We start from the raw sequence: 27790 nt of genomic DNA, 5'->3' as shown, positions 1-27790 counted from the left end.
CCCTCCCTTAACCCCTGCTTCTCCTCTACTCTCTGTACTCCCTGACTCTTCACTCCTCCCACGCCCTAAGCCTTCACTTTAAGGTGAAGCCCACAAAGAAATGTCAAATCACATAGAGGAATAACCAAAAACATTTTAAAGATGTAGCAGGACTCTTGCAGCTCTCCAGGCTGAACCTGAAAACAGACACGAGTCGCAGAGAACATAAATATTGGTCTACTAGAAACCATTACTTAAGACTTGCCTCCAACCCATCACAGCCCCAAAACCGAACAATCACTGAGCTACTCACTACTTTTGGCACCTGTGAAAAGTGAGTTCTGGACTCAAGACTTTCCTGATGTTAACATTGCTTTAATCCCCTGAAAGAATAGCTACAAAACAAAAAATGTCGTCTTCTTTTACAGAGATTATAAGCTCCCCAACTATCTTATTGAGTGAATGCTATTATAAGGTTCTAACAACCTAACAATTTAATAAATCCTCATACTTTGATGAAAAAGTGAGAAAACATTTAATATTGTATAAACATATTTGGCATTCCCAGAACAAATACCCTTATTTGAAAAAACTCAGTATTCCACCCTAAGTAGTGGATTACATCAGCTAGTTGAATGAACATAAATGAATCCGCAGGTGAAGCTATTCCACATGGAAGATAAGGCATGGTGACATTTTTCTTCCACTCCTATTCATGTTGGACCCCTGAATAGTGTAGCTCACAATGCAGTCACTGCAAATTGTGAAATATATTTCCTGTATTCAAAACACGGCGACTACCCAGACTTGAAAAGCCGCACTGCGGGGGCTCTTCGTGGGCCGCAGCCTTCTCTAGGCCACATCCACCTGCTCCACCGGGGGCTCCTCCACGGGCTGCAGCGTGGAGATCTGCTCCATGTGGGACCCATGGGCTCCATGTGGGACAGCCTGCTCCACCAGGGGCCTCTCCACAGGCCGCAGGGGAACTGCTGCTGTGTGCCTGGAGCACCTCCTGCCCTCCTGCTGCACTGACCAGGGGGTCTGCAGGGCTGACTCTCACTCCTCTCTCCCAGCTGCTGTTGTGCAGCAGGTTTCTTCCCTTTCTTAAATCTGCTCTCACAGAGACACAAACAACATCACTTACTGGCTCGGCTCTGGGCAGTGGTGGGTCCCTTTGGAACCATCTGAAACTGGCCCTCATATAACATGGGGCTTCTGGACTCCTCACAGAGGCCATCCCTGCAGCCCACCACTACCAAAACCTTGCCATGTAAACCCAATACAATTCGTATTAACACTAAGCAACACCTGGAGAGCTTAATTAGCCTTTCAATACATATCCAAAGAAACTAATAAGGCCACTGAATTTGAGAACAGAAATAATGAGTATACAACTAATTTGTCTGTCCTGCTTCTATTGTAGCCAACCAGCCAGAGACACTTCCTTGCAGGCTACGGAACTGCAATTGTAGGATGGACCCTTTGGCCAAGAAGTTGCTCCAGGCTGCCTTTAGTTCAGATTCTGCTCCCTCCCAGAAACACGCTGGCAAAGTTCACGAACCTGTTTTAGATGAGACAGTTTTGACTGTAAAGACAGTGAAACAGTATCTAGTGCTACCTGCATTTTGTATCCAAAAAGAAAACAAGTTAGATTGTGACAGCTTTTCATTTTCCCAGTCCATGCAGTTCCATCCTAAAACTCATTTCAAAACATCTATTCAATAGATTTCACTGTTGTCCTTCTATAGCTACCGTAGGATACTAAATCCAAAGTAATTTAGCTGTTGGTCCACGCTCTGATCTAGCTACTGTAGCTATTACTAGAACAGACAATCCAGCTCCAGTCTTCCAATTAACATGAAATTAATGAAACGTTAAAAGTTGGATCGCAGGAGTTTATACCTTATATAAACAGTGGTATGCCTAGAGTAAAAATTAGGTCTCAAATTTTATTCTCCATGTAAGCAGATTAGAAGGGAGCAGGGAGCACATACAGAAAGTAACTTGCTATAAAACTCAATTTGGGTAACAGGTACAGCAGACTTGAGATTAAGGCAATCAACATTGTGACTAGCAACTATTAAGCAGGTCGAATACTTATACCAATTTTAGTTTAACACACTCTGGTCAAATCTGTCGATATCTCAACCCTTCGAGCCCCACGTTGGGCGCCAAATGGACTGTTGTGGTTTAGCCCGGCTGGCAGCCAAATGTGTTTCCCAATTTTTGAATGTCCCAGCACCCATTGCTTTCAGTGTAGTCTTTAACAGTCCATTGTATCGTTCAACTTTCCCGGAGGCTGGTGCATGATAAGGGATGTGATACACCCACTCAATACCATGTTCTTCAGTAGCCCGATTCTTGGGCACATGAGCATCTACATGGCGTACCTTTACAACCAGGTTCTCTACCCAGGCAGCAATATCTTGCCACAATGCAGCAGCCCAGGTGGGTTTGCCCCGGCGTTCCCAGTTGTTCTGCTTCCATTGCTGTAGCCCCCCCCACAGGGCATTTGCTACCATCCATGAATCAGTATAGAGATAGAGAACTGGCCACTTTTCTCGTTCAGCAATATCTAAGGCCAGCTGAACGGCTTTCACTTCTGCAAACTGACTCGATTCACCTTCTCCCTCAGCAGCTTCTGCAACTCGTCGTGTAGGACTCCATACAGCAGCTTTCCATCTCCGATGCTTTCCCACCATACGACACAAATCCAAACAAGTGACAGTCCAGCATAGCAGTATCCAACTGATCTAAAAACTATTGAAAACAACATCTATGCCAAATATCCCCTATCACCATGAAACAGTAGTTATTAAACCTCAATTTAGTACAAAACATTTCAAACACTATACACCGATCTCTGAAAAGTTTTTATTATCACCCCAAGCTGGTAGATATTACAAAAATAAACCATTATATAATAATGTAATTTTAATCATACTTTTTTTGAAACAGAAAAGAAATAGAAAAAAAGTTTTCTGTGGATATCCCACAAAGCATCGAACTCTGCATTTGTCCTATTCTTGCAGAAAAAAAAAGCATCTCCAAAATAAGGGAATAGAGTCTTGGCAGCCACACGTTTATGGAAACTTAGTAAGGCTTGAAGGGAGAACGATGGCTATCTGGAGGAGGTGGAGGCGGCGGTGGTGGTGGCAAAAATGGGTACGATGAGTTGTACATGTTTGGGCCCATCCAAGCCATATTTAGATTTGAAGGCGGATGGTGAAATTGATGCATCTCATTACCAGAACCAAAAACTGGAGGAGGAAAGGGATACTGCTGCATCATTGGATTTTCATTTCTGTAAGGCTGCCGGAACACTGGAGACTCATGATGTATTCTGTTGTCTGAATAGTATAGCTGTGGTGGTCTCATTTGAGGTCTTGAAAATCCTCGAGGTCCTGATGGTGGAGGAAACGGAACACCAGAGAACTGTCTGTCATGGTACCCCCTTGAATAACTTGAAGCAGGCTGTTGCACTGGCTGATGAGCTCCTTCGTACTCATCTTTAAAACAAAAGAAAAGTTTTAGTATTTTGGAAAGTTTACATTTAGTCCTCACAAACCTTTCAAGAATCACTTCTGTCTTCAAATACAAACATAAATACCTAACCTGTATTGAGAGAGCTTACTATAGTGTACAGTCAAGTCTGTTTTAAAATCATACATCAAAAGTTGAAGTCAATGAAATTGGAAGAGTAACCTTTTCAACAATACTGACAAGTAAAACAAAAAAGTACTGGCAAGTCTACTGTTTAGTAGTTAATCTTGACTTATTGGAGTACTATAGAAAGAATGATCCTGATGGTTGCAAATTCAGTCATTAAGAAGGAAACTTCACGTTCTTCCCCTCTAGGCATTTTCACTTGCATTAACAAACCATGCAAACACTCAAACTACAAGTATTTTGGAAGCTTCAGCTTAAGACCAGATTTAGCAACAACACACTACAAAGATCAGCAGTCCTTAATCCATCTTTAGTTTTTCACATTTTCATTGTGCTGCAAACTACTAGTGGACTTATTCAATATTAAGCATGTAAGGATATTTCCTTATACATCTTCCAAAATTTGTAGTGTTAAGATCCATGTGCTTATAGGTAGGACGGAACACAAGTTACTTTACTTAGCTAATTACTATTCAAGTATCTACTGCAAATGTGGTGTCAAAAGTTATCTTAGTAACAACTTACCAGTGAAGACATATCTAGGCAGATGTATGACAAAGACATTTATCATGTTTAAAGCCGATGTACCAGGCACTGATTACACTATAAAGCCATGTACATCTTTCAGACCCGAGTTGGCATTACAGCACACACAGGACAAATGGTTTCAACTCAAATTTAATAAAATTAACCAACTCTATCAGGAAAAAAAAAGACAGACCTAAATCTTTAACCAATTAACTTCCAGCATACATCTTTGAAAGATTTTTTTTTCCTGTACAGGTCACACTGTAAGCATACATTTAAGGTTCATAATGAATGTGCAGCCAGTTTATATGAATGCTGTTAAGAGTATTAATGACACGCAATTCTATAGAATTGCGTAAGGACTACATGAAGAGCATTACAACATTACAAAAAGTTCCAGGGAGCTGCTAAGATATCCAAAAGGCTATAGAATTTAAACAGAAACATGATCTCAAAGATTTTAGGGTTAGAAATGCAGGAAGTATGAAAGTACACAACACCACAACAAAGTCACTGAATTTGAATAACTTATCTGGACCTAATCCTTGGTGCTAGATTACACAAAACAGTTTCATCTGTAAAAAGCCAGATCTGCAAAGACAGTTAATACTAAGACTCCTAACTATTTTCATGGGGGATTAGGACCTTTGATTCCTTTGCTGCATCCAGCCCTTTGGGAAGCACTCGTGGAATTACTTCATGTTCTTTTTGTTCCTTTTTATAGTCTTTGATAAGAACAATTTTTAGTATACCCAGAGTTGTACGAAAGTGCAACCATGTAGAACTCCAGCTGAGACTGAGTTTGTGCTCCAACTTAACAGCCGTCCTTGCTGTTGAATTCCACAGCCAAAAGTAAACCGCAAGTAACATCAACTTTAGAACATGTTATTTATGAATAACACACACAGTAAATCATAACTCATACTTCCTTGAAACACTGAGAAAGCTCATCCTGTTCTGTTCTCAGTTATGTACAGTAGTTCAAGTCAGTAACAGCCTCAGCAAGCCCTAGGAAAGACAGGTCTGCAGTAAGCTGGCAGAATAAGGACATGCTGGAAAATATGCCATATGCAGTGCAGATAAGCAGAAGCCAGGAGAGAAAATAACCATCAGCTATGAAAAAAGGGATGAACTGTACACAGAGGAAAACAGTTAAAAGGACAGCTGCTGACCTACGAGCTAAAGAGAAGAGAGGTTCAGTGGGGGTGCCATGCCTAGCAACTGTACTAAAAAGCAAACTCACGGCACGAGTCAGTCCAAGAAAGATTTGTCCAATGGTATGACTAATAATGATTTTTTTCAATGGAATACCAACGCACAGCAAAAATGAAGCAGACAGAAGCAGCAAACTGATATGCAAGCAATAGCAGAAAAAGAGTAGAGGTGGATCAGCAGTATTTAAAAGGAAAAGTACAGAAAGCACAACAGAAGCAGATCAGTAATATCAAAGTAAGATGGAATTTAAAATTTTCAGCCAAAATGAGAATAAAAACGTTTTTGTCACTAGAGACACAAGACAAGACATAGGAAAATTCAGTTATTGCAAACAGCACAGCTGCAAACATACACATGCAAATGATCTGTCAACAGCAGGAAAAAGAAATGAAGAGCAGCGTGTATACTATGAAAAACTACACAGTTCACTAATCTACTCCAGGTTTGTTTATCTAATGACTATGATAGGTGAACAGGGGTTCTCAGTGGGCTAAGACAGGTAGTTATTTTAAGGAGAGGTATTAATATGCCTTGGGTGAAAAAGACTTTCCCTTTCAGGAAAAGGAAGAAATTCCCCATTGACGACTGGCATACTCTCCCTGAGTCTCAAAAAAAATGGGTTTCCAAAAATCATACATGACTCTCCTTTATCTTCTCCCTGCATTCAACGGCATAGGTTGAATTTCGGCCACAATGACTTCTGCAATAAGCAAGCTCCAAATTCTGAAATGTGGCGTGTGCTCTATATCCTTGCTGTGTATTAGCTCATACCATCTATCTTAGAGGCTTTGAGTCTCCTCTGGCAACTATCCTGCTCTGTACTATTTCTTTCTCAGTTTAATGGAAAAAATATACCAATTTTCCTTAAAAGGAAGGAACATAGTCACAAATTCAAACACTCAACTTTGAAAAGTACACAAACATTTATCAACTGTATTTTTACATTACAACTCAATTTTTAAGATAAGCTGTATGAAAAGCACAATGATTATCTAACAGATGAAAGCATTCTCCCGTAGTATTCACTCACCTGATGTATTTGTTTCTGATCTGAATTTCTTCCTTCCTTGATTTTGAGGCTTCTTTTTCCTTTGTTTTGCCTCTCTCTCTTTTTCATCATCACTGTAGTCCAAGGCCTGGTTAAAAAAAGGAGAACAAAGCCATTAAAACATTAAAAAAAATGTACAAAGAGCTTCAGTTCTAGCCATAAATCATTATTTAGAAAATATTCCATCCTGCAGTCAGCTTCGAAAAATACTGAAGCTGCACTTTCCTGTTTTACATTCAAAGAGCCATCATATGTACAGCTGGCATCTCAAGAATCAGAACCTTCACACTCCACAAATTTCTCAGAAGACATTTAGACAATTCTCAGTTATTCCTTCCAATTTTCCTAAAAACAGCAACATTCAAGCACTGAACATATTTCTGCCTTGAAGTCAGTAAGAAAAAGATAACTATTGTATGACACACAACAGATTTAAGCACACATCCTTTTTCAGGAATACCTTTCACAGCTTACTGCTAAAAACTGCAGTGAAGATTTTCAGAACTTACAAGCAATTCAACACAAGTCTACCAAGGATTCTATTTCGCTCTTCCCCATCCAACCCAATACAAACATTTTACCTAGTTCTCACCAAAATTAAGAGGAAGAGAGTAATATAGTAGTAGCTGAGTGAAACTCTGAGGAAGCTGGCTAGTAATTACCAACAGAAATCTTGCAAGGGGCTACATGTTATTTAAAGTGCAGGCTAGGTAAATTAAAATATGTATTATTTTAATAATGTAAGATTATTTTTATGACCAACACTGAACTCAGCAGTTAAATTTAACTACATTAAACATACTACAGAAAATTAAAATGTATTGACAATTTTAGACTAGTGAGATTCTACTAATACTGTTCTTGTCCAGCTTTCAATAGCAACGTTTTTTCAAAGGAATTTTCAATTTTGAAGAATGTCACAATTTACAACGGACTTAATGCCACTGCAACATCTTGTTCCCATTACGCAGTGCTTTATTACCTTTAGAACCCTAGCTTACATGTAGAACGAGAAGTTATTAATGGCAGCAAAGAAATCTGTCAGCATAACTGGTTCCCTGAAAGACAGCTCCCTTGTGTGACTAAGGGGGTAGGTAGGGGCTGTGCCCTTCACCCCCAGTTCCAAAAGGAAGGTTTTTGCTGTTTCCTGATGTATCGCTTCAGAGCGCATATCTAATATAACCCAGCACGGATACACTGCTAGAAAAAAAGCAACCTAAACATTAATTCTGAATACAATTACTTCCTCTTCTGCATAACTGGATTATATTCTTACACTCAAAAAAGCCACAAGGAATACAACAGTACTACATACCACACAGTAAAATCTTTTGCTAGCTTCTGCATTTTTCTAAGTACTAAACACATTGTCCTCCAGCAGAACAGAAGTAACAAACGACAGGTACCTTCTGCTGCTACCTCATTTTCATGTGACATTCCATAAAAGCGACCTCAGAAGTTGCAGTTATCTCCTCCTGCTGACCATGCATCATCATCCTATGACCCCAAAGACAAGGCCTAGAGAAATTGTACTGCTGAGTCTACAGCTAAAGTAGGCTAATCACAAGCCTGTGGCTAAAGGAACACTTAACCCATACCTTAAAAAAAGGTAACAAGCATGAAAGACCTAGCCAGGATTAAGTTAAGGTTCATGGAAAAACAGAACTTCACAGCATCAAGAGAACTGACTCCAAGACTCCACGCAGTTCACCGTGGGAGCTTGCCAGACAAGCTGTGGAATCAACTTCCAGCTGAGGGCTCTGAAAGAGCCTGGCTCTATGAGACAATTTCAAGCACCAGTAGCGTAAAATTTAATCTGCACCCCTGTCAACAGTTATTGCCTTCAAAGCAAAAGCTACTTTCTACCAGCTCATCAGCTGTCACAACCTGGTTATCTCAGGGTAAACTAACTACTAGAACTATCCGAAGATGAGCCTAATTAAGGATTACAAGATGTTGTGTGTTGTTTTCTACAAAATAGTAAGCGTGCACATCACTAAGACAGAAAGGTGTCACAAAAACCAACTAGGTTGCCCATCCTTGCCAGCAGTGATTTCTTTCAAATCTCCTTCCTTTCTTCCTATCGTGAAGTACAGCAAAGTTCCCTCAGTACTTTCAGGTTCTAATACTCAAAACCACCAGAGTATCATCTTCCAAAAAAAAATCTTTTAGTAAATAATTATCAACTTTGGAAAAAGCACTGAATCTGTATCTGCTAAAGACTTGACTGCTTCACTATACACAGCCAGATTTTAAAGTTACTTAGACACCCACAAATTCAAATTAAGCATTTACATGCTTACCTCCTGAATAGCTTTAAAATACAACTATGAAACAAAGGAAGAGCTTACCATTAACCTATAAGCACATTTTATATCATCACCAGAAAGCTAGGCTTAGCCAAAAGTATACACAGTCTTTGAGTGCTCTGTCAGTCACATACCTACAGTCTAATTCTGTGCAACACTTCTAATTCTCAAGTGGTAATTCTTGGTGAGATGTCTTCCCAACAAAGGAAGGAAATCTACATTCAGAAGTGTTAAACGAGCATTCTTTGAGAGAAGTTAACACTGCTCAACTTAATTCAGTTTGTGGGAAGAAAAAGTATTTCAAAATCCACCATCCACACCACACTAAATAAAGCAATGTTCTGGATTGACAGACTGATACATCATTACAGGACCTATCTTCAAGCCTTATAAAAGCTCACATCACATCTATCTCTCCATCAAGCCAGAACAATGAACCAGGATAAGGACTGTTAATGCAGTATTGCTTAGAACAACAACAACCACCACCACAAAAACCCACACCCATAAACAACTAAAAGCTCTTTCTTACCTATAGTTTATATTAGGAACCATATACTGTGGAACTATGCTCACCTGTCAAGTTCTCATAAAATTCAGAAAAAGCAGTTCATTTTAGACCATTTTAGGACACTATTCAAGGCTTCTAGGACTTTCAGCTATTTTGTATAAGTTAGGCCTAACGTAAAAATTGCATGGAAAAATGAGAGCTTTAAGCCAGAAAAAATCAGTGTCATGAAGACACATCAATAAAACCACCATTTGCAGCTGTTATTAAAGAGGAGAATAGTCATGAAAAATAACAAAAAGTCAGTTAAAGTGGTGTTAAAGACCACTAGACAGAAAGGCTGGTCACTGAAGAAGTCATTGGAGATCCTACAATAAGTGATGGTCGTGAAGAGCTCTTGCTTCTGTATCATCATATATGACTGCCTTTGTAGGGAAAAAGCTCATCTCCTCTTGTTACACTGGCATTTTAATAGGAAACAGTAGGAAAACCTTAACAAGGAGCCATTCAAAGAATGCAACAGAAGAGGTGTCACATTAATTTAAGAGATTAACATCCAATCTTGTATAGTACTAGGAGACCTTTAAATGCAAAGGATTGGTTATGGCAGGGTGAAAGGCAAAGCTACAGTGAAAGCACAGCAAAGACAAAAACGCCCTAGCAGAAGCAAAACTATCTGGCAAGGTAATAGTTTTTGCTACTCAAATTTGATCATTCAGGTTGCCAAACACATTCTTGAAGAACTGGAGAAACTGAAAATAAAGATACATATATTCCAAACTGCAAAAAGTAAAACGAAAAAGTTAACTAAATCTCTCTCCACTGGCTGGTAGGCCCCTCCAAGAAAAACAGATGCTCTTTACAACAAAGGAAGAAGTTATATAAAACTCTTGTCTACATAAAAAATAAGCTGCTAATTAATCACACTGCACAGAATGTTTTCTATGTACATTTTCAAAAACAATAGAACAAACTATATATACTTACTTCAGGTGGCGGTTCCTGGTCATTCTTCCAAGATGCATCTGACCCCTTCTCCCTAAAAGGAAAAAACATATAAAGTTAAACAATCAAGAAGTAAGATGTTATAAGGAGGCTATGAAACATCTCATGTTTCAGTCATGTTGTAGTAACGTATTTCAGGTTAAGAAATAATTTGTATAAAAACTGTACTGTAGCAAGTAGGGTAATACTTTCTTCAAGATTTATCTTGTATACCAGGAGTTGCCTGTTTTTAAAGAGGCATTTGTTTTTTTCCACATTATTTCTAAACAAACAGTAATGTATGTGTCAATTTAGGGCTTCACCAGACTTGCCACTTGAAAACATTTTCCTCCTTTGAGTAGACGAAATACTTCAGACAGCTAATATTAAGCTGCAACCAGTACCCTCCCAACGCATCCTTTTAAACCTAAATTGCGTGAATGAATTGGGACAGGTCATCCTTATACCCTTATTTTGTTTTCACAACACATCTCCCGTTGAAAAGAGCAACGAATTTGTCTAGGAGGACGTGGGCTTCAAGTCCATCTATCGCAAAGCAAGTTCAGAATCAAAATCCTAGGCTTGGCTTACAATTCTAGTAAGACGGCATTAACTAGATAATCGGTTAATAAAGATGGTCGTAAATATAAAATTAAAATGTAAGACAAAAGACGTGTAAAGAAGCAAAAACAACTCTCAAAAAACGTTCTTGCCCAACAAGAATTTTGAAGTGGTGCCATTTATCTCTCTCACCACTTTAAGAACTCCATTAAAAAATCAAGTAATTTCATTGATCAGTAGCAACTTTGGAACAAGTTTAAATCAGAAGTCTATCAAATATGCTTCTGGAGAATTTAATATATTTTGGTCTGTAATTTCAAGACAATCTTTACTTATGCAAACTAAACAAAATGCTTAAATGCATACTTGTAAAATGGAGCCATGTAAGTTTAAAAAAGCGTTCTATATGAAATACCTATGACCAATGCTCTAATAACTGAGCGTTATGTAATCAGCAAGTCAACAAAACAATCAAGCTACAACAGCAACATCAATGTACATGACCAACTCTAAGCAGCCTGGACTTAAACAGACATGAAAGACAGCCCAAGAGAATACAGGCAACTCACCTGGAGGTACTTTGTGCCTCAATCCCTACCCATAAAACTGAAGCTCAATCTTTATATATAATTAGAAAAATCTTAAAGACAACACCACCGTGATTACCAGGAAACATCTCAGGATGCAACCCATTAATTTCTAGGCTTTAGAAAACACTCAACCAAGGCAACGAAGAAAGGAAGAATATATATTACGAATTAACTTCATTGTTTCTTCCTCTCACCTTGTTATTTCAGGGTAATAAACTCCCTCCAGAAATACCAGAGCATAAATAAGACTTCAAAACCTGTGGTCATTAGGCAATATGTAGTACTACTAACAGCAAAATTCACATCTTAAGTTTTCGTAATCTTAAAGTAGCTTATCTCACTCTGCCAAGGCAGCCTTCACTGTTTCAGCAAAACAAAACATTTTCCATGCTTTGAGATACTTAATCTTCTGCAAAGAGCAAGACACTAATTCTTAGATTTCTGAATTCAGGTACTGTAAGATCTAGAAGCCTAACAAAAAGGTGACTCATAGGAATCATGAAAATACGTGAGCTTCTTCAGAATTATTGTTTCAGTCAATGCAGGCAAAAATCCACACATTACTTTTAGTAAGTCATTTTGCATTCAAGAAAATTTTGCACTATCTACTAAATACTGATACTTCCATTATCTTTTCCTTTAACACATAAGGCCTGTTCACACCACTGCAATTTTGCACAATGCAAGCAGATCTTAAAAAAAGCTTCAAACTTAAGGTTTTTTTAGATCTTAATTTTGATTGCTTTCCATTTCAAAGCACCACTACAGTTCTGAGTAGCATTTTTTAAAATTTTCAGCGGACAACACTTCACAAACCAATCTGCAGAGCAAAGTAATCTAATCAAGAGCAGCAAACAAAATCACTGGTCATCAAATCTGTAATCCATGGTCCAAAAGCCCTACCATGAAGCACTGACTGAAGCTGAGTTTTTCTACTGTCCATGCCATCTTGGTTTCTTTATATAGATGTTACGGCAGAGATAAGACATGGAAATTGTTTATCCGTTTCCACTGGTAGGACCTATCCTACCTGCCTTGTGAAAAGGCAACTTCAACAGATAGTACCAATGGTGTCACAAAAACTTAAGAACCATCACTGACAAAATACATCAAAAATAAAAGTTTCAGTGAAATAAAACTGAAATGGTACCATCATTCTCAAATTCTGGTTACTTTGGACTAGACACATTGATCATTCTTATGCAAGTCAAGAAGCAAGGTCTGACACATTGCTCAACTGCCGTGATAAGACATGAAAGTGTGAAACATCTTACCTAGTGTTTAATTTTGTACCACATATGATAGTCAAGTATTACTGAAATAATACAAATAGTTCCCAAAACTACTTGCAAAACATGCAACAAATTAGAAAACTAGTCTCACATCTCAGATGCTGAGTTTGGCCTACAGTTATTCATGCAGTAAGCAGATGATTAAGTCTGTGCAACTACTGTGCTAAGTAACAAAGTTTACTAGCACAAATCAAAGACCAACTGGCTGCAGAAGAACAAAGCTTTCTCACTCTACTGCTTCTATCTATTTTAAAGGTCTCCACTGAAAGTGATGTATATTTTTCTTTAAATACCTGTTGCTTTCAAAGAAAAAAGACTTGCAGGCCTTGCTATGTCCTTGATCAATAAAAAAAATTCAGTAAGAATACTGGCAGAAGTTGTAATTAACGCAGACACCGTTACAATTTTTTTCTGCGATAGTAAGTCACATGAGAACTAATCCTAACAAATAGAGACTTAGTCACGTGTGACAGAACTTAAAACCTATAGTTATTTCAGACATTTCATTATTAGAAAATTAATATTTAGCCATCAGTTATTATGCCCTGTTTTTCAGTCCTTATCTGTGAGTCCTCATCTCTGAGATGGTAACAAACCATACTCATATATATCCTACTTTCCTCAAGTAGACTAATACTATGAAGAAGTTTCTGAACATCACCCTACATTGTCGCTCAAATCCACCACTACCACCAAATCTACAGTAGGTCATTTTCACACAGAGTTGTTCCCCATCTGCACAACTTAATTTTTGGTAATTAAATTTAAATTCTGGCCTTTAAATAAAAATACTAAGATTTTAAATCATTCAGAATTCACACAAGTTTAAAATGAAGTATTAAACCACATTAATGAAACCAATAAAACATCTGCAGAACAACAAAATCCAGACAGTTCAGCTTGCCAAACCCATGTACATGTAGGAGAAGATACAGGTATGTTGTGGTTTAGAAGAAATATCAATGAAAGTTTTTCCAAAAAAAAAAATAATTATGGTTATATTTTAGGTAATAGTGACTAGAACAGAATAAAAACTTATTACTGAAGTTTAGTAACTCTTTATACAAACACCTTAGAAGCCTATAGTTTACAGCTATTCTAACTGTTCTGAGAAGTCAAACCATACAACCCAGTTATTACTACACAGCTGAGAACACCTAAAAAAAAAGTTTTGGTGTCAGGCTTAGTCCTCCAGTTTCCCACTCAAGGCTAAACTTTGATTCGGCATTTTCAGCTACATTAAAAAAAAAAAAGTTATAACCAGATCAGAGAAGATGTGCTACTTACTGTCTCAGTTTCTCTGCAAATATATACTGGGTGAAGTCCTGTACTGATGGAGCAAAATACATGTTATCTTGCACATTAATACTTTTTTCTTTGATATGCTCAGGGCTGTTAAATCGTAACACATAAAAGGGATGCATAACAGGACCAAATATCTCAAATATCTGAAACAGACAAAAAAATCAGTTTTAAATACATCAACAAGATTAGTTACATAATTTAATCATAAACAGCTGTGAAGCTTTAACATAATTTGCATTTAAGAATTGATGTTTTCAAATTGCAGCATCAAATCAAGTTATTCTCATGTTTTAGCTTTTGACCATATTCATTTGACAGAGTATTTCCTCAGCTACTGTTGAAGTTTTAACTTGGAAAGGTTTTTTTCACATGCTGATACTGCCTTCACCCAGCCAACTGCACTGCTTTCACTGTCTGTTTCCTTCACTTTAGTAATCTTTCCTTTTGTCAGACCTCTAACTCTTCTCTCTCGATTATGCTTTCAAATCTGAGCAAATCAACACCTGAAGAATCTCCTGACTGTTTTACTCCTAAAGTCCAGCTCTATAAGATGCCTTTATGTTAGTTCCCATGTCTTTTCAATGGAGAACAGAGAATTCTGAGATGTATGGGACACCTCCAATTTGATGCTTTCCAGTGTTCCACTCACATCTAGTGCAGACAAATATTCTGGTAGTGACAGTTCTAGGTGATGACTTACTTTCTCCATAGCGTATACAGAATTCAATGTAATATCCCTATCAGGAAACATTCTTCTTAAAGCACATACTGGCCTAAACCTGTAACACCAGAGTACGTATACGTAACTATTCCTGGTTTTTCCTGAAAGTCAACTTTAATTTCTCCAACCTTTGCCTCAAATCCTGGCAATAAAAGAGCACAGATGATTATTAAAGCAACCTCTATCTCCCATATGCACTCTTTTCAAATGGCAGAAATTCATCACACATTGTCATTCTATATGGATGCAATGAGTTCCAGGCTTGGAATTTTTAAGATTAAAAAAAGCAGATGACTACAGAATCAAAAGCACAAAGAAAAACTATGCATAAACGAAATGCTGTCTTTCATTTAGTTGACTCAAACACTATCTGTTGCAAAATAATACTTTTAATTTTAGAGTAACAGGTTTTTACGCTTTACACACACACACCTTTCCTGCAGCTTGCCGATCTTCTTTAAAAATTATGCTTTCCTCGTTTATTGGAGGTAGGCCTCTCAGAGATTCAATTATTACTACAATGGGAAAAAAAAAGCAATTAGAATTATGTTTCAAGAGCAGTATGTACTTAATTGCAGGGAAATAAAAAAAATCACACAATTATTTATAAACTAAATGTCAGAGTTTCACCCCACAATTCTTGCACACATACAAAATTTCTTACAATCATTTAAAACATTCTCCAGCGATATAAGTGAGATTTACACTGGTTTATAGAATTACTTTTCTCCAGAGGTGGAGAAAGAAAGGACATCACATGTCAGATACAAAAGAGAAGTCTCAGATACACTGTATGTGAAATACCTGTTGCATTTCCTCAGGCTGTTTCTTAATCGAGTGCACAGCAGCAATAATTTGTGGGGGAGGCTGTGGTTTGGTTTTTTTTGTGTATGAGAGTGTAGATGCATGTGCATATTCTGCCTTAATACTCCAAAAAAAATAATCCACCAGAAAAAAAGAATAGAGATAGCTATTAATTCCCCCTAGTAAGTAAAAAAAGATGCCAAGCAGTGCAATCACAGCAGTAACCAGGAGCGTCATTTATCATTTCTGCATACAGATATGCAATTTGAAATATTTCTGCACTTTAATGTCATACAGTAGTCTCATACTACATTTGGGCCTAATTCATGATCAATGATGGTATGAGGTCAAACTGAGCAATTCGTTCTAGCACCTTAAAAGATTAAACACTTAGGAGACTTACGTACTTAGAAAGGGACAAAGAAGTATGCTTTTCCTGTGTTAAATACACAATTTGATGATATACAGGCTATGAATCAAATCTATCTTTAGGTTTTTCAGATCCAAAGAAAAAGAGCTTACTCTTTACTGGAGTCTTTAGAATACTTCACTCTCATTTTTTTCTTTTTTGCTTAAGAAAACAAATATTGTCTTCCTTTACATTCAGTAGAAATTGCACTTAAAGCTGTCAGCGGTCTAGGAGCATCACACCCAAAAATTCTGATTCTGAAGGTAATCTTCTCCACCTTGTGAGAAACACTCCGTAGCCAGTAACTTAGGCTCAGGCGAGGATCTCAGTGAAGTAGTAATTTATTCGCGATTGCAATGGCAGGCGCCCCACAAGCAGGAGAGCGCACCTACTAGTTCCAAAACACAGTTTATATACTTTTTGATGACAGGACCCTCCCCTGTTTCCCCACTGGAGTGGGTAATCCAGGTTCACAATCTATCTGATGCTTCACAGACAATGCCTGGCCTTCAGTTGCCGGCCTGTTTTTGAGGTGGTAATGTTTTCTCCCCTTATCTGGCTTGACTTAACATAGTGATTTTCACCTGACTGCTCTAAGGAGTCTGGTTGTCTGCATTTACGAGGTCACCTGCTGAGCTTTCTTATCACTGTAAGCATATCTCAATACCACATTCCTTCCTTCTAAACAATGTAACACTGCAAAAACAACATTTCTATTCCCACAACCTCTAGAAAATAATGCTCAATTAACCATTTTCAATTCTTCTCAATCATCAAATATTCAAGCACTTAGCATCACTTTAAGACTCCTCCAAAAACTAACAAAATCTTCTAAACTTACATAACAGAACTTAAAGCAAACACCTCCTCAAGCGAAAACTCCTAAAGCTGTGCTGCTATTTCAATCTGCAAACGTGATATGCCAAGCAAGCCTGTGACAATGCTACAGACTTAACATTTTACTGAATTTTGTGAGATTGGGAAATCGCTTTATTTTTTGGCTACCTATATGATAAAATATACAGTGAAAGAAGCCAGTATGTTGCTTAATCCTCATAAGAAATATATCCTACAAAAAAAAAAAAAGCAAAAACACATTTGACCTACAGTTCCCCCTACCCTAGCCCACCAAAAACCTTTAGCTTCTATACTCTTCCAGGACCCCAGAACGCAATCCTAAGGCAGGTTTGCTATATATACACACCAAAGCTGTTTACTTTCCAGGCTACAACCCAGACAGGGAATTTTTCTGTTAGGCACCTTGAAGCAAAACACAGCAAAAGTTCTGTTAAATGTTGACACATTGAACAGAAGTTAATGTTCACCATAAGAACTACCATCACTACTGTGAAGCACACATTAAACTATGTTTTTCTTCCCCTGAATTGACTTCATAGTATGCCCGCTTACAGACATCACCACATTGTTACAGAAAACAGTAGAGATTTCTGATAAAATCTGCAATCTTCCAAGTATAATCAAAGGGACAGAAGGAGTTCAGGATACTGATTACTGTGCTAATAGTTTTGCAATTTCCAAGTCTTCAACACGTGTACCAGATACAAATTTGGTATACACGGGTTTCGATTTAGTTCAAGAATCAAAAATAACCCAGTTAGTTGACAGAATCCCTGATATGGCCATAAACCAATTGAAATTGAGGCCTCTCAGACACCTATTTCCAGAAGAACTGAAAAGAAAACATGTAGATGGAAGAAGTCACAAAGCAAGGCAGAAAAAGCAGGAAACAACATATATTGGGGTTTTACTACACACTTAGACCTTTACTTCGTATTTGTTTACTATTCTGTTTTCTAATGTTCACCAACCAACGTAAAATCAGCAGTGCATACATTTCAGTTACACAAAGCAGAACGCAGATTCAAGAAGTCACCTATCAGTATACAGACAGGATGTCTAGAGGTTCTATTCACCAGTAAGGACTGGAAATTTAAAGACTTTGGTTTTGAAAATTTTCCTCAAAGTAACTTCATTTAAGCATTCACACTTTAAACCTAAGGTAAGAATAGCTGTAAACTATCTCTTGCTTATTTCTCTCTTAAATTCCTTTCAAACTATTGTTTCAGCTGAAAACAACCCTCATTATTATGAATAAGTGATAAAAGACGAGTAAAAGAGAACAATAACGTCCAGACAACTACCTTCTATTCTTTCAAGACAGCTTCTGGTCAAAGATTGAGATGAACTCTAAACCAACAGCAACAACAAAATTGTAGATTAATAACCTGGGTTGCCTGGAGTCTTTTACAATGTAAGAATTTTTAATAGCAAAAGGTATTTGCTTTATTCTTTTGTTTCCCATTCAACATAAATATACTATTTTTAAATTTACAATTCTCCTAGCCAAATTGCTTTAAAAGCAGTTCAAGCAGCATGGAGCACTTCAAATATGCTTAAATACAAATACACTAAGGAAGTTTCATTAATAGCAGCTTCTGCAAAACTTATTTCACATCCCAAAAACTGAGGTGCCAGGTAGAGTTGAAAAGATCCCTAAATGGATACTGCCTACAGCCAAGCTTACATCTATTATATGTCTCAATCTTATTAAGCTTACCCTCCAGCATCTATAAATCATGTTAGTCATGCTGTCCTATGACCGCTGACACTGGCAGCCTGCATTTGGTCAAGGTGCCAGAAATGGGATGAACTTGGGGGGGGAGGCCAAAATGATGAACCTACTCAAACTACCAATTACCCAACAGATGCTGTTACATTAAGTCTTTCTGCTCTCATCTATTAACAAGGAAGAACTTGGAACTGTATTGTATGGTACCTTTGCTTTCACTTACACACCTCCTGTATCTTCAGAGGTAATTCAAATATAGCATTTACAACCTTTGGATATCAAAATACTGCAAATGCTCAGTCTTATTGTTGCCAGGATTAATGCAAAGGCCATAACACAAGGTGAGAAAAGGCTTTTTATTCAAGTTAGAACATTAAAGTTCCACAAAAGCATGTGCAAACAATACTCATTTAGTAGTAGTCTGTCCATTAGATCAGTTCTCATTTGGTAACCTGCTGCCCCTTTTCTGAACAAGGGCAGGGAATCAACAGAAATGTTTAACAGCACTATCAAACAGAATACTGCAGTACTGAAACTTTGGAGGAACAATTAAGTACACAACTAATGTACAGATAAACACATAATTTTAATTTAAATGTAAACATATTTTGCCTACCTAGCTGCTCAATGATACTGGAAACTGTCCCAAAGAGCTTCAGTTCAACATTATCAGGTAGAATTAAAGATAAGTCTTCAACTGGAGGCAGTTCCTGAAAATACGAAATCGATGTTCAGAATATAATCTTGTCATACATTCACCGCTTTGTTGCTACATAAACTTGACAATCAGAAAAACCTCCTAGCATTTTGAAGATTTCATTAAAAATCTAGTTTGATTTGTCTTTCAGAATAATTCTAAATGAACTCATCCTGGGGGAATGTCACTTTTTAAGACATCTTTTCTATTAAGACAGTACTCCGTGTATTTCCATTGCAACTGAAGTAGACACCAATTTTATTCAAATGGATAAAGCCAGCAACTGATAGATGTTTTATTCATTTCTTCATATTTCTGTCTTCCTAACTAAATAAATCACTTTCAACATACAATTAGATAATCAGTAATCACAAAGCAGACAATTTAGTGCCTTGACTTCAGACCAATATAAAGGATGTCAAGATATTATCTTTAGATGAAAGTTCTATTTGGTGGAGGATAATCAGAGAGCAGCTTCGAGAGAAGTGCAGAACTTCAGCTACACAAATGAATACCACACAGAGAATATACAAAACTTTAAACTTTGCCTTTGACAGCAGATTTTAACACTTGTATTTGAACCTGAACACCAAACTCATCATTCACCTCCAATGTACTCAAACTAATATTTCTCCGTATGTTACACTGCTGTTATTTTGACTATATGGAATAAAACCTATGTGCAACTAGTGTAAGTTACCTTCAACATCATCTGAATCCGGAAAAAGAGTCCAAATTTTAGCAGTTAATTGTACTTCTAGAAGTTCATCTCCAGAAACAGAAGAGCTACCAGCATAAATAAAGTTTGCCTCCAACAGAAGAATCTTATTCTGTCTCTCATCAAAACTTCACCTTATCTTCATTTCTCGACAACCAAACTGAGGCCAAATCTTTTCCGTATTATATAATATAGCATCAGAGCCAATATACACAAATTTAGAAACATTGCTCTCTTCTACAAGACCGTGAGTTTTGTAACAGTAAGCAAACTTTACTGTTAAGACTAAACTGAGTCATGGATGCTAAAGCAAAGGCCAAACGCCAGAAGGAACAAAGCTAAAATTTCCATTGTGACTCTCAAACTGAAAAACCGTGCCACCTATCCTACTACCCACAGTAGCTGCCGATCCTGTACATCAAAGCAGAAAGTTTCTAAAACAGTTCCACTAAGACTCCTTAGTAGGTGCAGGTTTTTCCCCTATGCACATATTCCAGTTCAATACTTTTATTCCTTCAATCTTTGACCCATGCCTTTGTCAGTCAGCTGCTACTGGGGACTTTTGGGGGGACAGATTTATCTCCCACAAAAAAAAAAAGCATTACATTTTTAACAGATGCATTTTAATTTTAAAATCCTATTTCCTCTAATTTACATTGGCCAATCTACAACATCCTTACACAAAATAATTTTAACACTGTACTATAGCTTAGTAGAAGATACAGTAAATAGTTGCTAGAACTTCAGTTCTTATCAACTATCACTGGCAGAAAGTTACAGCTTTGATCAACCGATTAAATGAACCTAGCCTGTGGTCAGTAGTTAAAGGGAAAATGAATTTTTGTAATCACTTGGACTTGAAGATAAAAAGGCTAACAAGATGAGAGCAGATCAACAAAGCATTTTCATATTAACATGAATTTCATTTAGATCAACAATTGAGATCAAAGGTAAATAAAACCTGCTAAGTACATCCATTTGAGCAGGGATTTCTGTTCAGAAGTCCAGCTCTGTAAAAAAAAATGTCAATGAAGCACTTATAATGGTTCTATTATTACCAGACCTCAAAACATCTCAAAAGTACACAGAGGCAGGAATTGCTCTGTTTTGTTTTTTGAAAACAAAGCATTATGTTTCTCAATCTTTGATTAATTTTAGTAGAAGAATACCCTATCAGCTTTTCTTTACTCCAACTGTCTCTGGATCAACAGTTTAAGAATTTAACACAACACACTCCCATCTCCTGTTGCTGCTATGCGTGTCAATGATTTCCAGTCATCCAGCACCACATTAAAAACTCTCACAAACCACTGAGGTCAAAGATAACTTTTATCTAAGCGGTATTTGCTCAGAGTTTTCACACACATTTCTAATCATTTCACACTCTTTTCTGGACTTGCTTTTAATTCCAGAAGTCTTTTTTTTTTTTCTTTTAATAAAGGGAACAGATCTACTGTATGGAGAACGTATGTTATTAATGTAAAGATTGTCTACAAGGTATTTTATTATCATTTTATTCATAATCCATTACAAATGATGTATAGTTATGCAGAAACTGACTTCTTTTTATTGATGTCAGCTGTAATTTTATACAAATATGAACCTAAAATGAGCTGTGTACCTCACTTCAAAGGCACCTTAATATACCAAAAAGAACACATTGTACACTAGTAACTGTGCTATATACATGAACTAGTGTAAAAATGTACATTCGATCACTGGGTTGTGTTTATTTTTTTTTTTGCAACTTGAAAATATATCAAGTTGAATTATTTACAGATAGGCTACTTGAAGAAATGTTAAAGGACACCACCTCTTACTTACATCAAGGGGCAACTCATCTTTTGTTTTAACACACTGTCTTCTGTTATCCTTCTCGTTTGGATGATCATCTTCATCAGACACTGTTGATGAAGAAGAACACGAAGAGGAGGAGGATGTAGTTGATGAACTGTCTGAATCTGTGTCACTAAATGAAACAAATTTGGGAGTTAAAATACAGACTCCTACATCAAAGTTAAAAAAAACACCTACATCATACATTAGTCAACTACCTTTGGACAGCAGGCATTTTTCTGAACTGTATAATAAGACCAGCAATCCTTCCTGATCCAACAGCTCACTGGACAAGATCACTAAAAAGCTGAGAAAAGTAATGCTTCAACATTTCAGAGCAAATGCTAACTGTAAGAGCTCGCCTGGGTGCCCACAAGAAGTTTTGAAAGATAACATATTAAGCTACCTACTATAGTTCAGTCATTCTTGCTACACAATCCCAACATTAGCACAATCCTAAGTGAAAGTAAAAAATATATGTAGTTATTCCAACGAATGTATCTTGCAGTATTAAAATTTATTTATATATATATATATATATACACGTAAAATTTTTGCAAATAAAAGATGTTTTTTGTAATTTTTACTGGCATAAGAACTATTTATTGCCCAGGACCCTTAATATTTCAAGCAAAAGGCAAAGTAAAAAAGCCATCATTACTCGTGTTCACGTTTCACTTAGCAAAACGTTTCCTTCCTCAAGAGTTGGAGGGAGAAACAAACACACAGAACAGTCAATCCCGTTGACTGAAAACACTACTTACAAACCTTTAACAAACACACACAGAGACAAACATTTGTAGGCTTGCACCTGTGTTTTAGTAGCAAATCTGACAGTTATAGCGTAGGATTTAGAAGCAGGAATAAATAAAATACAGAAAACGGTCCCTTGTAGATATTTTAATATTAAATCACCTTCTTAACAAGCATATTGACGGCTTTCAATTATCTGTTATTGCAGTTTTTCTAACAATTGCTAATAGTAAAAACAACAAAAAATAACACTTTCCTGAACAGATCCTTTGAAAAAGGACTTCTTGGAACAAAATCAACATAGCAAAAAGGCAAAAAGACTACTGAAAATCATGTAGTGAGGGAAAAAAGAAAGAATGAAATCTCAGAACAGCGAGCTATGTGTTGTAGTTTAAAGTTTTCAGATAAACGTTTATAATGAAGTTATGACAATCACTGCAACAGTTTTTGGAAGCAATAACGACTACAGATAAAGTCCCTACAGTCATAAAGATTAAGTCAGGAATCTCGCTGCTGTACTTCATGATGTTCTAGGACAACTTGAACTGAGCAAACCAACTACTTCCATAATCAAGCTTTACACTATTAAATTGTTAATGAAGTTAATGAAGCTCAAGGGGAGAACCTTATACTTCTTAGGCACCAACTTCTGCTAGTTAGAAGAAGCACGTGGCAATCTCACATTATGGAACGGCAACAGAAGGCAGACACGAAACTCACTGAAGCTGAGAAAAAGCGTGCAGCCTTCAGAAATTGAAAGGCAGCTTACATCTAAACAAAGTTATCCTTCAGTATGCTGAATCATAAAGCATAGATGAAGGTAGAAGACGAATCATTTTACAAAAAACACACCGGTTTAGAACACGCTTTTCGAACGAGATGTAAACGAGTATCAGCATTAGAGCAGGAGTTAGGTCTGCAGCCGCTTCACCTTAAAATCTACGTTCAGACTTTTTCAGGTGTCTTGTCACAGAAAGCAGTTTAGAGGCACCCCGAGGGCACCAGGTCAAGCACCACACTCACATGATGGCGGCCCAACCAAGCACGATGCTCTAGAAACCAAGAAATTCGTGTTCTCATTAATTCCTGTGCCCCTATAGTCGTCGTTTTGGAGGCGTATTAACGGCCGGGGGGCCGGTTCCCGACCCTCGAAGCGCCGCAGAGCACCACCGCGCCGCTACCCCGCTCCTAAACCCACCTCTCCGAGTCCGCCGCCGCGGCCGGCTGGGAGCAGGACGCCGCCTCGCCCAGCGGCACCACGGCCTCATCTCCCCCCTCGCCCTCCCGGGGGCCAGGAGGGCCCGGGGCCGCCGCGCTGGGGTCGAACGTAAGCGCCTCCAGCTTCGCCGCCACCTCCCGCTGCGCCTCTACCTCCCGCTGCTGCGCCGCCACCTCCCGCTGCTCCGCCACCTCCCGCTGCTCCGCCATCTCGCCCCGCGCCGCCATCTCGCCCCCCCCGCCCACGTGGTCCCCTCCGCTGCCGCCGCCTCGCCCGGGCCGGGCGGGCCCGCGGAGGAGCGGCGCGCATGCGCGAGGGGCGGGCGACCGTCGGCGCCGAGCAATGGCGGGCTCGGGTAGCCAAGGCGCTGGGCGGGGTTAGCTGGGGCGCACCGCGGTTGGCTGCCGCTTTTTGGGGGGCTAGGGGCTGCTCTTGTAAAGTGGGGGCAGGCGCCGCGAGTTGTGTCGGAATGTGTGAAGTCTTGTCGTGCTTAATAAGTTTTAAGATTAAATCGATATTTACCACTGGTATATTGCTTATATTAGGCTTGCCCAAAAAGGAAAGTTAGAGTTAAATGTTTCTCTTGCATGGGTGTGTTTTGGGGACCTAGTAGGATGTGAGTCTTGGTAATTTGAACATGCTGACATAATTCTGAGTCTTGGTAATTTGAATATGCTGACAACACACAGGAGATTCACGTAATTAAAACTTAAAAAGTTAAAAGCTCTACACTATCAACTTTATAATAATATCTGACACTACTACAGTAACCCTATAATAATACCTAGCTCTACAACACTGAACCGCATCCTCAAGATCACCAAACTATTCACCACGACATAAATGAGCACTTCCATAGCAGGTTTGTCATAAATACATGCTGTTCCAGAGCCAGAGGGGTTTTTCAGTGTCTATCCTGAGCCTCACACAACTCTGCAGGGTAGCCTGCTGGTGTACTGGGAGTTATTCCTCTTGGTGTCCTGGGATCTGGCACACCAGCTATCTGCTCCTGTAGGAGAGAAAAGAGGAATTCCTCCTGCCCTTCCCCACGTTCAGACTTAAAGCTCTGTCCTATGACAGTGACTTGGGAGGCAAAATGCATGCCTTTTATCGAACGCAATCCATCCATGGCAAAACCCAAAAGGTGTGCAAAAGACAAGCAACATCTAGAGGTCACTTGGGACTGTGAACCTGCAGAAAAGCCCCTTAAGCCCAGACTCCAAACCACAACTTGACAACCATACCCCTTTTGCGAACAGTATTTGTTCCCAACCGTGACAGAGCCTCATCACGCTGTCCTGTGGACTGACTTCCAAATCAAGAGCTAAAGCTGTTTTAACTCCCAGGCAACAGGTGAGCAGCAGAGTGCAATATAATTCTGAGGAGGAACATCATGAATAAAACCATAAGAGTATTACATGTGATGAAGGCAGAGTGCAAAGAAGACTGGGATTTGAAAGTGTGATGAGAACAGAGGAGAGTGAAACTCATTTCCCTGTGCATGTTTTCCCTGTGATAAACTTCCCCTCCAGCTCTGAGAGAACTCTGTGCTCAGGGCTCAAAGGGTGCTCAAAACAATTCCTTGTCCTCCAGACTGCCTGGGCAATGCTGATTAAAATGCCAAAAGAGTGCTTCACAAATACCCCAAATGGGTTCAAATGAGCATCTGCCAGGAAATAGATGTCTTCCTCTGGTAGTTCCACTATTTAATCACAACACGACACAGCATACACAACCTGAGTTTAGTAGGAAAATTAAGCATATATGTGTATAAAGTAATAAAGCTTTGTTGTTGCTGTTGTTTACATTTATCTAAAATTATATAAGCCAAGCAGAATAGATGATTTAATGTATGTTTCCACAAAAGGCTTAACATCATTGGCAGCTGGTATTTTTTGCACTAAGTGAGGAGCCTGTATAGACTCTGTATATAAACAACAGGCAGAAGTAAACTCTCTCATTGCACGATTACTCACACCACCTTGCCCCATGCCAAAGGAAAAAATAAAAGGAGGAATCTTCTTTTCTCCAGTGACTGCACTGAGTTCCTAAAGATAGGCTATGTAAGGCACATGGTCTAAATATTACTGCCCTATATTGTAAGCCCTTTAACAAAAGGGAACTTTGGAAATTCATACAATTCATACAACATTTAGATGTCAGTTGCACAGTGATTAAATATTGAACATTCATAAAGTTGGTTTATATTGAATCTCAGTGACAAATATGTCATATATATACATGATGTATATAAAAATGTAAATGCAAAAAAGATGTACATATACAATTAAAGCGTAAGTAGAGGCAGAATCCTACTAAAAGACAATCCTGCAAAAACAGATCTAGTAATTATTTAATTTTAAAATTAGGCAAGGCGAGCTTATTACTAGTTAGAGTGGTCTTTATTGTTATTTTGATTGCTTTTCAGATTTGGGACTTGAGATTTACCTGAAATGGACCATAATACAGGGTTTGTGAGCTTCTGTGAGGTATTTGATCAGTGTGGTCAAATCAGTTCCTAGTAAAAGGTAAAATAATTGATGTCAATATAGGTTTGAATTAGTTGAATAATGAGGAAATGAAAATTAATTTTATTTGCTAAATATAAACCTCTTATCAATGCAAAAGTATATTCAAGTCTCTACCTTGCACTTATGTAAGTAGAATCATTTGACTGTCTCACAAATCACGTCTTTCCTGCTTTTTAAAGTATTTTAGTTAAGTATTCTGTAGTTGTACTCTGGCAACTAGATTGTGTTTTGACAGTTCCCTTCATATTTGTGCAGAACTACCAGCATCTTTCAAACAAGAAGATACTTTATTTCATCTGAACACTGCAACTTAGCCTCCAGCATATAAGATAGCACTTCTCTTAGAATGAGGGTAGTGAAAAGTATGATGCATAATAAACATCATCATCCATTCAACCAGGGCATTTCAAGTAATTTGAAAAGCAGAAACACAAGCATGAAGATGTTCTACGAAAAGAATCATTTCATAGATGAACACTCTAATCACAGTAGCTCTAACTGTGAAAGCACTTGGTTTCAAGATTTAAACAGTTGAGAAACATTGGAATGTTTAGCTAGGATTGGAACCCAATGTCATCTGTTGAAAAAGGGCTACAAATGATTGCTGGCCTGTTTTCTGCCTGCAATTTCTTCGATGAAGCTCTCTGGAGGTGTTGTGTTCTACATTTATTTTATCTGTTCCTGGTACTAAGACGTGTGTATAATTGTTTCCATCATACTTTTAAAGCTAAAATGACACCCTTCAAATTATTATTAAAATGTTTTATTAAATTTCCGTGAGGAATCTGTTACAAAACGTAGCTTAATCCTGTTATCTCTCCTGAACTTGAAGATTGAAAATTGCTTGGAGATTTCATATGCTGCTTGTTATATCTTGAGTGGAAAATAGAAAGAAAAAAAAAAAAACACCATGAGTAAGAAAGGAAGGCAAGTTTCCTAGTATATTTGAAATATGAAACCCAATACTGTTGTGACATTTAGCATTTATACTTTTTATGCTTTTTTATTCTAGCTGACAATACACAGTGATATGAGAGATTATATGTAGAATAAGAAGAGTGTATTTTAATGGAAGGAGCACAATAAATTTGAAAAATATACTTTTGAAAACATTTCTTCGTAATTTTTAGGTTAGTTTATTTAGGTAGTTTGGCAGCATTTTGTGTGTAACCAATTTCAGAACTTCATCACTATAATCAGCTACTTAGATCTTCATTGAGATTCTTGTGTAAGTTAAGAATTTTTGACAACATACAAAGCAAGAAAAAAAAATGCCCTGGAAATACTGTTTTTAAAGGTATATAAAAACAGAATGTTAAAGTGACTGGTTTCAGCTGCCATATACTCTTCCATTTCTTATTACTGTCCAATTTACCTCTCAGCAACTGTAGCATTATTATCTGAAACTGCAGTCAGTTCGTAGTGACAAATTGCTCCTCACAGCTCTAAATATGGTCTCCACAAAGCATGAAATGATACAAATGCTGGGAAATCTGTTTACACATTCAGAAGTATAGTATGAAT

The 27790-nt window shown here is 37.9% G+C and overlaps 1 protein-coding gene across 2 annotated transcripts; it reads right to left on the bottom strand.

The window, feature by feature from the left end:
- Nucleotides 1-1909: 1909 nt before the first annotated feature.
- Nucleotides 1910-24034, bottom strand: NAF1 (nuclear assembly factor 1 ribonucleoprotein). Of its 2 annotated transcripts, none has more exons than XM_035554434.2 (8): nucleotides 23715-24034; nucleotides 21752-21896; nucleotides 19129-19222; nucleotides 15142-15224; nucleotides 13971-14131; nucleotides 10244-10295; nucleotides 6422-6527; nucleotides 1910-3488 (listed from the first exon to the last, which is right to left on the bottom strand). In XM_035554434.2, exons 1-8 carry the CDS (start codon nucleotides 23960-23962, stop codon nucleotides 3073-3075), a joined length of 1305 nt encoding a protein of 434 aa, XP_035410327.2. In that variant the 5' UTR covers nucleotides 23963-24034; the 3' UTR covers nucleotides 1910-3072. The 2 variants fall into 2 exon arrangements, with proteins under 2 accessions (XP_035410327.2, XP_050566537.1); XM_050710580.1 differs by lacking the exon at nucleotides 23715-24034 and adding an exon at nucleotides 23369-23510.
- Nucleotides 24035-27790: the final 3756 nt, after the last annotated feature.

Source organism: Cygnus atratus, chromosome 4, assembly GCF_013377495.2.
Source record: "Cygnus atratus isolate AKBS03 ecotype Queensland, Australia chromosome 4, CAtr_DNAZoo_HiC_assembly, whole genome shotgun sequence".
Lineage (NCBI taxonomy): Eukaryota > Metazoa > Chordata > Aves > Anseriformes > Anatidae > Cygnus > Cygnus atratus.
Note: the sequence above shows the minus strand (reverse complement) of the source record. Positions and strands in the feature narration are given on the sequence as shown.